Below are 13,448 nucleotides of genomic sequence, written 5' to 3'. Positions count from 1 at the left end.
GGAACAGTTACTTGATATTCTGTTATAATTAACAGATATTCTCTTATAATTAACAAGTTATTTAACAGGTGGAAATTTTATATCTTCCTTTTGTTCTCTTTGAATTTGTATTTTTATTATACTTCCCTCACAGAATTATAGGATGATATAATTTTTTTTCTGGAAAGCATATTATTAATTACCCTATTATTTTTTTTTGGCCACAAAAATATATATACAGATTTAAGTTAACTGTTTAATTACTTGTGATCCTAAGACTTTAAGTATTAAATTTCTTTTGGGTTGAGTGATCATTACAAGTATTATTAATGCATAATTTTCCAAAACAACAAAAATATATTATAAATTTAATATGTAATTATTAAATTTAAAAAGTAGCCAGGTACAGTGGCTTATGCCTGTAATCTCAGCACTTTGGGAGGCCGAGGCAGGAAGATAACTTGAGTCCAGGAATTTGAGACCCTATCTCTGCAAAAAATATGATGAAAGCTTGTCTCTGCAAAAAATACAAAAATTAGCTGGGTGTGGTGGCATGCACCTGAGGTGGGAGGATCATCTGAGCCTGGGAGGTGGAGTGAACTGTGATTATGCCACTGCACGCCAGCCTGGGTGGTGGCATGAGACTCTGCCTCAATAAAATAAAATAATAAGTAAAAATTTTATTGAAAATTTACAATTCTTAGATGAACAGGCTGTTTTAGTACATTTCGTATGGCTATAACAGAGTACCTGAGACTGGGTAATTTATAAAGAAAAGAGGTTTATTTAGCACATAGTCTACAGGCTGGGAAGTTCAAGATTGGAAAGCCATGTCTGGTGGCTTGTGGTGAGGGCCTTGTGCTGTGTCAAAACATGGCAGATAAATGAAAGGGGAACTGGGTATGTGGGAAAAGGGATAGAAGACAAAAGAGGCGGACTCAATTCATAACAACCTGCTCTCACAAGAACTAATACAGTCTTATGAGAACTAATGCAGTCTCTCAAGAAAGACATTAACTCATCTAAGTCATCTAACCGGCTTTAAAAAGCACTGCCACATTGAAGACCAAGCTTCAACATGAGTTTTGGTGGGGGATAAACCATATTCAAGCCTTAGCAGTTAATATGTAATTTTTTTGACAAATATTATTTATTTACAGAATAGTACATGATTCAGCATAAATTTCGTTTCCATTTTTCCTTTTTTAGATGTAAATGCTGAGAAAGCTTGCTTGCATAAATGAGAACAAATGGAGTTTTGTTACAGCAATACGATTTATTACTTTCTTTTTGAGTTATATGTCCCACATCACATAGTAACCTGTCACCAAAAATTATTTTTTAATTATCAATCAACTGATGAGCGTACTAGAATTTTTAATTGTATTGAAAGCCAAAAAATAGTAAACCTCCTTATATCCAAAAAAGTGTATTAGTCAGGCATCAGAATCACTCACCTTTGTCAACACCAACACCAATATTTCAATGGTCCCCTTTTCAGTGTCCCAAATGTTTTATATTCTGTAAATGTACTGTGTAGTAAGACTTGAGTTGGTAAATAAGCATACTTTTCTTTTGTAAAATGGAGTAGTTGATTAAGAAAGATGACAGCAAAATCTTTTTTGATACAGGACATTCTAAGGAAGATAGAGTTTGGGCAAATGCACACGTAAAGGGTGAAATTTAAAATTTATTTCCTTAAAATTATCCAGCCTAGGTACCCTCTTAAGGTTTTGTGTCCCCCTAGGTGTATGTGTGTTTGTGTTTATGTTTAGAAATGCTGGGCTATATTGATTTCACTTATATGACCATTGTATAAGTCAACAGAAAGTGAGGTTTAGGGTAAGGAATTGGTAGGAAAAAGACATAGATAGATAGATATACAGAGATGAAGAACTCCATTTTCAAACTAAACAATTATTAATATATGCCTATTCTATATACTAAGGGAACAACATATTTCAAATGAGCACAGGTCACACTGTCTAAATAATCAGAAAAATGGTTGACTAACTCCATAATGCTGGAATTATAAATAAATCTACAGCAAGCTTCACTGCTCTTTCCTTGATCTCATGAGATTTCTAATCATTTATCTCAGAGGGGTTTCTAGCAAGTCAGGTGATACTTTCCCAGCCCAGGAGCACAAGAGATTGACAGACATCATGTCTTTGTTGTAGCTTCAAGAGATTTGGATAAAAAAGAATATGATTTCCTTTCAAACACCTACCCCAAGGGCTCAGGTAACTCCAAAGTCCTGCAAGCATTAGTAAAAAAAATTAGAAGGAACAGAAAAAGTTATTTGAAAAAGAAAACCACTTACAATGAGTGGGCCCCGGTTGTTTTCCCGGTATTTGTTCTGGAAGAAAATGTAAACGACAGTGGCGGCCAAAGAGTAGAGGAAGGCGAAGACAGCGACAGTGACGAAGAACTCTGCTGAAGACGAGGAGTCACCAATCAATGCCAGCTTCTGCCGTTCCTTTCCCTCGCAGGTGGGCACCTCAAACGTCACCTGGTGCAACCTAAATTGCCAGATTTAAGGAGACATTCTTTAAATGCAATGAAGATGAAAATAGGTGAGTTGTGTCTACATCTTCTAAAGCAAAATGGGATGTGATCTGGGAGTTTTAGTGCGTGCCTATGTAACATATTCATTAAGAAATTTACAGGCATTATAGCTAGAAATGTGGAAATCAATATTGCAGCTAATCATCATTTAACCTTAGGTAGAGGGGAGGAGGGAAGAGGAAAGGGAACCTGAAATCGTGATAAATTAGACTACGGCATCCCCCTGCTGAAATTCTTCAGTGCTTCCTCTCTTTAACAGGGCTCACTAGGCCTTACCTTGGTGCCCCTAACTGTATCTCCAGCCTCCACCCCTGCTGCTCTGTCCTCTATCACCCTGTTTCAACTACATTGGCCTGCTTTCTGTTTCTCAGTTATGACAAACATGGTCCTGTCTCCAGGTCTTGTTGTTGACTGTTCTCTTTTCTTAAATCACTCTGCCCCCTGACATTTCCCATGGCTGCCTCCTTGGCATTCAGGCATCAGCTCAACATCTCCTGAGAGATGAGAGCCTTTTCCTGCCATTAATCAAAAGGAGCTCCTTTCCTTTAGGCATTTTCTATTACATCACTCTATTTAATGTCATTCATAGCACTCACTGCCAGATAAAGCTGTCTTGGTAATGAATTTGATTACCTTTTTTTTTTTTTTCAGTCTCCACTGCCCACGCAACTGTGAATATCATTTCTCCATGATAGTGGGAATCTTGGTTTTCTTTTTCTCTGTGATCCCAAACACCTGACATTTTTAAGGCACTGAGCAAATAGCAGTTGAATAAATGATTGCACATTCTTGATTCTGTAAGATGGCTGATAGATCGTAATTTGATTGAACTTTTATAACTTCTATTTTAGTGAGTAAACTCTATCAGGATAGCGTGCAGGCTCAATAAATTACTGGATATAGACAAAATAAGATGCTTTGGGCAATAGTTTCAGCTCAGTAAATAACACCTAAGGAAGACGTGTTATAGCCAATATAATAGCTCAGGGTGTGAACTGGAACTAAGTTGTGAACTGTAATTTAACATAGAGGCCAAAATTTTTATTCAGAAATGATAATTAGGGAGACACTTGCAAAAAGATATGACTGAGGCTTATTTATAACAATAAAGTGCCACTTGGAAAATTAACTATAAAAGTAACAGTGATGATAAAGCCAATCACGAACCTCATAATTCCAACTTATGCTTAGGAAGTATTTTTCTTACTAAACAAAACTCAATCCCTTTAAAATGGATTGGTAGAAGTCCTAGCCAGAGCACTCAGGCAAGTGAAAAAAATAAAACGCATCCAAATAGGAAAAGAAGTCAAACTGTCTCTCTTCACTGATGATACAATTTTCTGTCTAGAAAATTCTAAATAATCTACCAAAAGCCTACTAAAACTGATAAATGATTTTAGTAAGTTTTTGATATAAAATCAGTGTACAAAAATCAGTAGCATTTCTATACACCAATAATGTCCAGACTGAGAGTCAAATCAAGAGCACAATCTCATTTACAATAGTCACAAAGAAAATAAAATGCCTAGGAATACAGCTAAATAAGGAGGTGAAAGATCCCTACAAGGAGAAGTATAAAACTCTGCTGAAAGAAATCAGAGATGACACAAATAAATGGAAATACTTTCCATGTTCATGGATTGGAAGAATCAGTATCACTAAAATAGCCCTATTGCCCAGAGCAACTTACAGATTAAATTCTATTCCTACCAAACTACCAATGTCATTCTTCACAGAATTAAACAAAACAAAACAAAACAAACAAAACAAAAAAACCACTATTCTAAAATTCACATGGGACCCAAAAAAAGAGCCTGAATAGCCAAAACAGTCTTAAGCAAAAGGAACAAAGCTGGAGACATCACAATACCCAACTTAAAACTATACCACAAGGCTAGAGCAACCACAACAGCATGGTACTAGTACAAAACAGACACATAGACCAATGGAACAGAATAAAAAACTCAGAAATAAAACCACACATTTAAAACTATCTGATCTTTGACAAGGTTGACAAAAACAAGCAATGGAAAAAGAACTCCCTACTCAGTACATGGTGCTGGGATAAATGGTTAGCTATGTGAAGAAGAATGAATGAAACTGGACTCTTACCTTTCACCATATAAAAAAATTAACTCAAGATGGATTACAGATTTAAATGTAAGACTTCAAACTATAAAAATCCTGGAAGAAAACCTAGGAAATACCCTTCTCAACATTGGTCTTGGCAAATAATTTTTGGCTAAGTCCCCAAAAGCAAATGCTACAAAAACAAAAATTGGTAAGTGGGACCTAATTAAACTGAAGAGTTTCTGCACAGGAAAAGAAATCATGAAAAGACCTACAGGACCGGAGAAAATATTCACAAATTACGCATCTCACAAAGACCCAATATCCATAACCTATAAAGAACTTAAACAAATCAACAAGAAAGAAATGAACAGCCCCCATTAAAAATGAGCAAAAGACATAGACACTTCTCAAAAAAAGACATAGGACTGGGCGTGGTGGCTCATGCCTGTAATCCAAACACTTTGGGAAGCCGAGGTGGGGTGGATCACCTGAGGTTGGGAGATCGAGACCAGACTGACCAACATGGAGAAACCCCATCTTTACTAAAAATATAAAATTAGGCGGGCGTGGTGGCGCATGCCTGTAATCCCAGCTACTCGGGAGGCTGAGGCAGGAGAATCGGTTGAACCCGGGAGGCGGAGGTTGCCGTGAGCCGAGATCGCGCCATCGCACTCCAGCCTGCGCAACAAGAGTGAAACTCCGTCTCAAAAAAACAAAACAAACAAACAAACAAAAAAGACATAGAAGTGGCCCAAAAAACATTAAAAAATACTCATCTTCACTAATCATCAGAGACATGCAAATCAAAACCATGATGAGATAACATCTCACACCAGTCAGGATGACTATTCTTAAAAAGTCAAAACCAACAGATGCTGACAAGACTGCAGAGAAAAAGGAACACTTATGCACTTAGCCACCATGGAGAGCACTTTGGAGATTTCTCAAAGAACTTAAAAAAGAGCTACTATTTGACCCAGCAATCCCGTTACTGGGTATATACCCAAAGGAAAATAGATCATTATACCAAAAAGACCCATGCACTTGCATGTTCATGGCCATGCTACTTACAATAGCACAGACATAGAATCAACTTAGGTGCCCATCAATGGTTGATTACATAAAGAAAATGTGGTACATATACGCCACGGAATACTATGTAGCTGTAAAAAAAGAATGAAATTACGTCATTTACAGTATCATGAATGGAGTTGGAGGCCATAATCCCAAGCAAACTAAGGCAGGGACAGAAAACTAAATATGCATGTTCTTGCTTATCAGTAGGAGCTAAACATGAAGCACACACGGACATAAACATAGGAACAATAGACACTGCAGAGTACTAGAGTGGGGAGGGAAGAGGACATGGGTTGAAAAGCTACCTATTGGGTACTATGCTCACTGCCTGGGTGCAATATTCCCAAGTAACACACCTGCACATGTACCCCCATATCTAAAATAAAAGTTGACATAGAAGAGAAAAAAAAACCAACAGATTCGTTGTGCACATCATCTTCCAATTAAGATAATAATGATAATAACATAATAATAGCTATTAACATATTGGGGCATTTCTTATGGGCCAGAAACTAAGGCTTAGAAAGATTAAGTAATTTGTTCTAAGCCACATAGTTAGTAAATGTCAGTCCAGGGGTTTAAATCTGCATCAAACTCCGGAGCCTGATTTTTAAACTTCTTTTTTTTTTTTTTTTTTGAGACGGAGTCTCGCTCTGTCGCCCAGGCTGGAGTGCAGTGGCGCGATCTCGGCTCACTGCAAGCTCCGCCTCCCGGGTTCACGCCATTCTCCTGCCTCAGCCTCCCGAGTAGCTGGGACTACAGGCGCCCACAACCGCGCCCGGCTAATTTTTTGTATTTTTTTTAGTAGAGACGGGGTTTCACCGTGGTCTCGATCTCCTGACCTTGTGATCCGCCCGCCTCGGCCTCCCAAAGTGCTGGGATTACAGGCGTGAGCCACCGCGCCCGGCGATTTTTAAACTTCTACATTGACTTGTTTATGTTAAATAATGAAGACATTAACTAGGATATATTTATTTTTAAAGTGAAGCTTATGGACCTCTGACATTAGAATTACTAGGGACTATGTTAAAAATGTATATTCCTGGGCCCCATCTCAGATCTACTGAATTGAAAGCTCTAGGGGTATGCCTAGCTCACAGCTAAAGCAGGAAAATCCAGTCCCCTTCAGTTCCTTATTTCTCAAGTCCATTTGTTTTTGCTTGTACTGTATATTGCACTTTCCCACAAAAATCCTTTTTCTGTTTTTTGTTTTTTTTTTCTTTCTTTCTTTCTTTTTTTTTTTTTTTTGAGACGGAGTCTCGCTTTGTCGCCCAGGCTGGAGTGCATTGGCGTGATCTCGGCTCACTGGAAGCTCCGCCTCCCAGGTTCACGCCATTCTCCTACCTCAGCCTCCAAGTAACTGGGACTACAGGAGAACACCACCTCGCCCGGCTAGTTTTTTGTATTTTTGGTAGAGACGGGGTTTCACTGTGTTAGCCAGGATGGTCTCGATCTCCTGACCTCGTGATCCGCCCCCCTCGGCCTCCCAAAGTGCTGGGATTACAGACGTGAGCCACCGCGCCCGGCTTTCTTAACAAACATAAATGTGTACAGCTCCAACAAAATTCAGGACAACAGAAGCATTCATTGTGGTTATATTGTAGAGCCCCTTTCCTACCCTTGCCAGTGATATTGGAATATTCTTCAATAGTTTTGCCTGTAGAAATACTGAAAAATGAAATGGATTTAAAAGGTAATCATGTCAATCATTCTGATGCAGGTGATTTTCAGATAATACACACTTTTTCTCATTATTTAAAAAAATGTGGCATTGACTTAATACACTTTCAACGACTTTATAGTTCACATAATAGCTGGATGCGGCCGGGTGCCCCGGCTCACGCCTGTAATCACAGCACTTTGGGAGGCCAAGGCAGGCAGACTGCTTGAGGTCAGGAGTTTGAGACCAGCCTGACCGACATGGTGAAACCTCATGTCTACTAAAAATACAAAACTTAGCCAGACGTGGTGGCAGGCACCTGTAATCCCAGCTGCTCGGGAGACTGAGGCAGGAGAATCACTTGAACCTGGGAGGCAGAGGTTTCAGTGAGCCGAGACCGGGCCATTGCACTCCAGTCTGGTCAACAAGAGCCAAACTCCGTCTCAAAATAAATAAATAAATAAATAAATAAATAAATAAATAAATAAATAAATAAAGGCTGGGGCTAGAGCGGGGAATAAAGAAGAGCTGGAATGGTGCCTGTCCATGTTGAACTTAAAGTTTAGAGAGAAAAGACGGGTTTTCTGAGAAGAACCTGAGGCTAGTCTGGGGGTGGAGTAGCCAAGGTAAGATTCCCTATGGAAATGACTTTTAGGCTGGAGCTTTAAAGATAATAGGAATTACCCAGATCAAAAGTTAAGAAAGAAAGCACAATGAGATACTACTTCACATCCACTAGGGTGACTATAAAAAGAAAGATTATAAGATTGGAATTAAAAGTGTTGGTAAGGATGTAGAGAAATGGGAACTTTCATATGTTGCTGGGGAGAAGGTAAAATGCTGCGGTCACTTTGGAAAACAGTCTGGCAGTTCTTCAGGTAGTTAAATATAGAGTTATAATATGACCCCATTCCAGCAATTCTACTCCTAGATACATACCCAAGAGAAATGATAACATTTGTCAATACAAAATCTTGTACAAGAGTGTTCATAGCAGCATTATTCATAATAGCCAAACAGGAGAAACAACTGAAATGTCTATTAACTGATGAATGAATAAATAAGATGTAGTTTATTCATATAACAGAATATTATTTGTTAATAAAAATAAAGTACTGATACATGTTACGACATGGATAAGTCTTGAAAACATTATGCTCAGTGAAAGAAGCTAGTCACAAAAGACCACATATTCTATGATTCCATTTCTATAAAATGTTTAGAATAGGTAAATCTATGGAGACAAAAAGCAGGTTAGTGTTTGCTTAGGACTGGGTGGAGGATGGGAGAATTGTACAGTTTAAATGGGCAAATTGTATGGTATGTGAATGATGTCCCAATGAAGCTTAGAAAAGACGAAAGAACATGTACCAAGCTCCTGCATCGGCAAAGGGTGTAACACATGGGGGAATACAATGTGGCTTGGGAAACTGGAAGAGGGTGGGAAAGGGAATGGTGGTGCAGGATGGGGTGGAAAAGTAGCTGGGGGCCCCCATTGTGGAGCCTTGTTGGCCAGGTGGCCAAATTATAGATTTTGGCCTTAATCTTCAGACAAAGATTAGAAAGATCTTCTTAGAATAAACAGTAAAAACAAAAAAAAAGTCACCTGTTGCAATTATCTGCACCTGATGCTTTCCAGGTGCCAGGCTGCACCCAGGATCAGCATGTCTCCAATGCACCTATTCCTTCAGCTGACATGCACAAACTAGGTCTGCAATCGTTGTGTGTGGTGGGGACAGTAGGGAGGGAGAGAATAAAATATTTTTTAAAATATGCAGTCAGCCGAATAGCAATATTTTGCCTATTGCTGACTTATCATGTTGACTTAAAGAAATTATTAATTGTGCTTATCTTAATAAGGCAAAAAAATTACTAAAAGATCTTATTAATACTGATGATGTATAGCTGGATATTTAGCCTACCAGCCATACTGGGATAAAAAAATATATATATATGTGTATGTATCTATATATAGATACACACACACTTATGTGTATATATATACACACATGTATGTATATATATGTGTGTATCTATATATAGAGATATATACACATATGTATATACACATATATATAAAACTGTTGCTTAAAAGAGCTTATATATAAGAACTTTATAAGTTCTTATAAGCAAAAGGCATATATATGTATAAATACGTATATATTTATTTATATATTATATATAAGTTCTTTTAAGCAACAATTACATATATGTATAAATACATATATTTTGTATTTTGGGGGAAACTGTATAGTCAGCATGTGTTTTGTAGCTGTAATAACTTTGGAAGCAAATATTCATTCAGAATCTAAACAAGGAAAAAATTTTCTAAACAGAGCATGTCATTCAACAGAATATGGATGCTGACGGGGCCACCTCTGATCTTGTGAGGAACTAGTCAGGGAGCAATTGCTGAAGCTGCAAAAGGTACCAAATTCAATTCGTTAATTTCAAATGTAAAATTCTCTTCTTGGCTTGCCCGACCCAATCAAGAGGTAATTGAATTTCACTGGGTTTTGCTGCATTGTGTCTATCAATGAAAGGCCTCCATTTTAGAGTGGTTTCTTAGAGAAAAAATTGTACCAATGTTTAAATGGAGTCATTTAAAACATTTCACTGATTTTTCAATTAAGTTAAACAAACTACTGAGTTGCCATAGTTTTTAGTTATGCTTGTAGGGCCTGGAGTAATATTAAATGCAACTATCCGGGGACTGATGTAAGACAAGTGGCATTGCTTTATTGATAGAAATATTTGTAATAACAACCACCAACATTTTTCAACCTAGGCATTGTGCTAGGTTCTTTACCTACTTGTATCTAATTTAATTCTCATAACAACTCTCTTCAGTGGGTATGATTGCTATTACCATTTTACAGAAGAGGAAACTGAGGCTTGGAAAGGATAATGACCTTGCCTGAGGTCATGTGGCTAGAAGACAGCAGAGATAAGTCAGGAATGTAAGCAGTGTAGAAGGAGCCTACACTGGCAAGTACTGCACATATCTGCCTCTCTGCTTTAAAAATTACAGCATCCTTAGATTTCCAGCTGAATATTTGTAAGCAAATGACCCAAGCCAGCTTTCCCATGCCATCTCATCTAATGGTAGACTGATAGTCTATATACTGAATAAGATTCTAAACCAATGGTCATTCTGCTACCACCTTGAAGGATGTGAATTTGGCATTGTACAAGGTACCCAGCAGTGATAGAGTTGAATCCCTATGAAATGACCGACAGAAAGCCATGAAAAACTTGCTAATTTCCAAATCTTGTCCTGGGTTATTCTAACATTTGCCTCAGAAACAAGTAAAGGGTAAATGAACCTGACTATATCATGTTGTGAAATTGTGATAACTGTGGTCTGATTTTTTAATAGAAAGTGAGACATTAGGTAAAACAAAGCACAGATTCATCTTTAGGTAGCACCACACTATTATGGTCATCTGATAATAAGACCTTTGAAATTATTGACAAAACCGTTCACCAGGTGTGGAAGAAAACAGGACTAACGCTCCCACCAGTATATTTGGCGGTGGTTCAATGCAAGACAGAAATGACATGTCCCAAGGGCAGTGATCCAGCCCAGGAGCAAATGTGGGAAGGATTAAGGTGTTGGGGAGCAGGCTGCTGTCATTGAATTTCTGATAGCTGGAATTCAAGATCAGAGGGCAATTGGCAAATTGTAGTGCTGAGTATGTTTTCTCTTTACCTGATTATTTTTCATAGGCCCTGTTTCAATTTTGTTTACCAGTCGACAGGAAGTTTAATCCTTTTGCTCCATTTTTATCCATCTCTTCCCAATATGAACTATTGGCACTTATCTGATTTTAGATTGCCTTGTCTTTAGCCAGCCATATGTGTGTGTATATGTGTAATAAGTGTGTTTGTGTGTGCATTTACAGATACACACATACACTCTTACTCAGCGTACATGATTCACAACATAAATCACTACAAAATCCTGAGAATTTACATAGCACTGTCACACACTGCATCTCATTTTTCTCCCAGGTAACCCCCCCAACACACATTATGCAGATAGGGAAGCTGGAGCTCAGCTATCTCAAAAGAATCACTCTCAAAAGAATCACTATAGATCACCTGTTGGCACAGAGTAGAGGAAAACTTAGCACTCAGACTTTCTGATACCAGATCTTAGTTGTTTTACTTATGACCCAAATTTCATTTCCACATTTTCCAAGCCACTGACTTCTCCATTATGCTCAAGTTTTTCATTAATTCAGTAGAGATTTATTGAACTTCATGTGCCAGCCATTAGAAACGGATGGGGAGACAATGAACTATGGGGAATGAGTGTGCAGATTATCTGGAAGGTTGAAAAAGATAAATCCTTCTCTGTTACTTCCACTGGTTTTCTTACTGTACCCGAAGCATGGTATTTGGTGATGCTATTTAGAATGATGATGGTGATTTCACTTCTACTGCTGGATGCCAATCAATGATTGACATTCATTGAGCATATACTAGGCCAGGCACCATGCCAAATGTTTTCATATATTATCTCACTGAAACATTCAAATTTGATCAAGTGGTTACTATTAAGTTATTGCATGTTAATTGTAGGAGCAAGGAGAGTTTTTGAAGTAGGGCCTTGAAATGGAGTCTGTATGACCCCAAAGCTCTTGCTCTTAACCTCCCATACAAAATAAAAAATAAAAAAAAAATCAATGCTATCAATTGTTTGTATCAATCACATATTTGCTGACTTCTTGCACCATTGAGAGCTTTTCTAATGGCCTTCTAGCAACTGACTCTCACTTGTTACTTTCAGTCCTTTCTCCATAGGACAGTTGTCATAGGACGAATGTATGAGAACTGTGGCCATTGTTCCATTGCTCCACTGGCTTATGGATGATTCAAAATTGGGCCTAAAAACTCACGTTGATTGGAATAAGATTCTCCTTTATGCCACCAGCACCTCACAAGGCACATTATGCTGTCATCAAAATCTGGGGAGAGAATCTGCCTTCCCAGAGTCTCAGGTTTAGGATCTATTTGGGGTAGAAAAAGCAGACAAATTCTAAGTGGGGATTGAGAACAGACCTGGGAAATATGCACATCATAGTGAGAACTGAGAGAAAGCTCCAGCAATTGGACTCAGGTTGCTTAAGTCAAGAAAAAGTTTGATGTCTTCAGTTTGCAAAGGGGGAATAGAGAGAGTGGATCTAAAATGTAAGACTCAATTGTAGAAGGTGACAAGGATCCATGTATCTAGGATACCTTTATTGAGAAAAAAGGTCATTACTAGAATTTATCCAACATCAAAGCAAACAGAAATATAAAACAATCTAGTACACACATATTTTTCCAGGAGAGCCTCAGGGATTCAAATGATGCTATTTGTTTCCAGGAAGGTTAGTGGACATTGAGATGACTGTACCTACATTCCCATATGCCAGACTCAAGAGATGAACTCCATATCTTCAGTTAAATGGCATTTTCCAGGCAGCCAGAATCATTTTCCCAGATATTTTTTTTCTTAACCTTGGTTGAATCAGAAACTGTTTCATCTCCAAGGCTTGCAACAACAGCATGCATGTGCTAAAAATGTTTTCTTTAAAAAGAAAAAATCTAAGTGAAACACAAAGTGCTATACTTCTGCTTTTCAACATAACAGAGGCATTGCTCCTTGATTTGCTTATGCATTAAGTTTATTGTCTCCATAGGAGGAACTTTGTTTTCATAAGAGGAAATTTTCATTACTTTTTGTCCTCTCCACTTTACCATTAGAGACAATGATTTTTTTTTTTTAATTTTGAAGACAGTAGTAATAAATATCGAGCACAGGGAGTGAGCTAGACACTGGAAAATGCAATCAAGATTACTGCAAACAATACTCTTTTCTACAGTATTAATTGCACTCAGACATGTGAAGATAAGGCTGGAAAATTACTGTTCTCCCCTCACCCCCATCATGTAGTTCCCATTTCCATGTGCCAGAAAGATATTTATCCAATTTATTGAAAGTGTATTGCGCTTTTAAGAAGGATCTTTTCAAATTTCACTCCTCCCTACAGTTTGGGTTTACACAGATAGACATTTCAACATGAAACTGTGGACTCTAAGG

The 13,448-nt window shown here is 37.9% G+C and overlaps 1 protein-coding gene across 2 annotated transcripts in view; it reads right to left on the bottom strand.

Annotated features, from left to right (window-relative positions):
• Nucleotides 1-13,448, bottom strand: part of SYNPR (synaptoporin) — a 330,505-nt gene that overhangs the window by 48,752 nt on the left and 268,305 nt on the right. For both annotated transcript variants that reach the window (XM_050781255.1, XM_050781256.1), the window contains one exon: nucleotides 2,303-2,501. In XM_050781255.1, the coding sequence (XP_050637212.1) occupies nucleotides 2,303-2,501 (199 nt within the window). The remainder of the gene's footprint in view (nucleotides 1-2,302; nucleotides 2,502-13,448) is intronic.

The sequence above is a fragment of the Macaca thibetana genome, chromosome 2, assembly GCF_024542745.1.
Source record: "Macaca thibetana thibetana isolate TM-01 chromosome 2, ASM2454274v1, whole genome shotgun sequence".
NCBI classification, from domain to species: domain Eukaryota; kingdom Metazoa; phylum Chordata; class Mammalia; order Primates; family Cercopithecidae; genus Macaca; species Macaca thibetana.
This window is presented reverse-complemented; position numbering and strand designations above follow the sequence as displayed.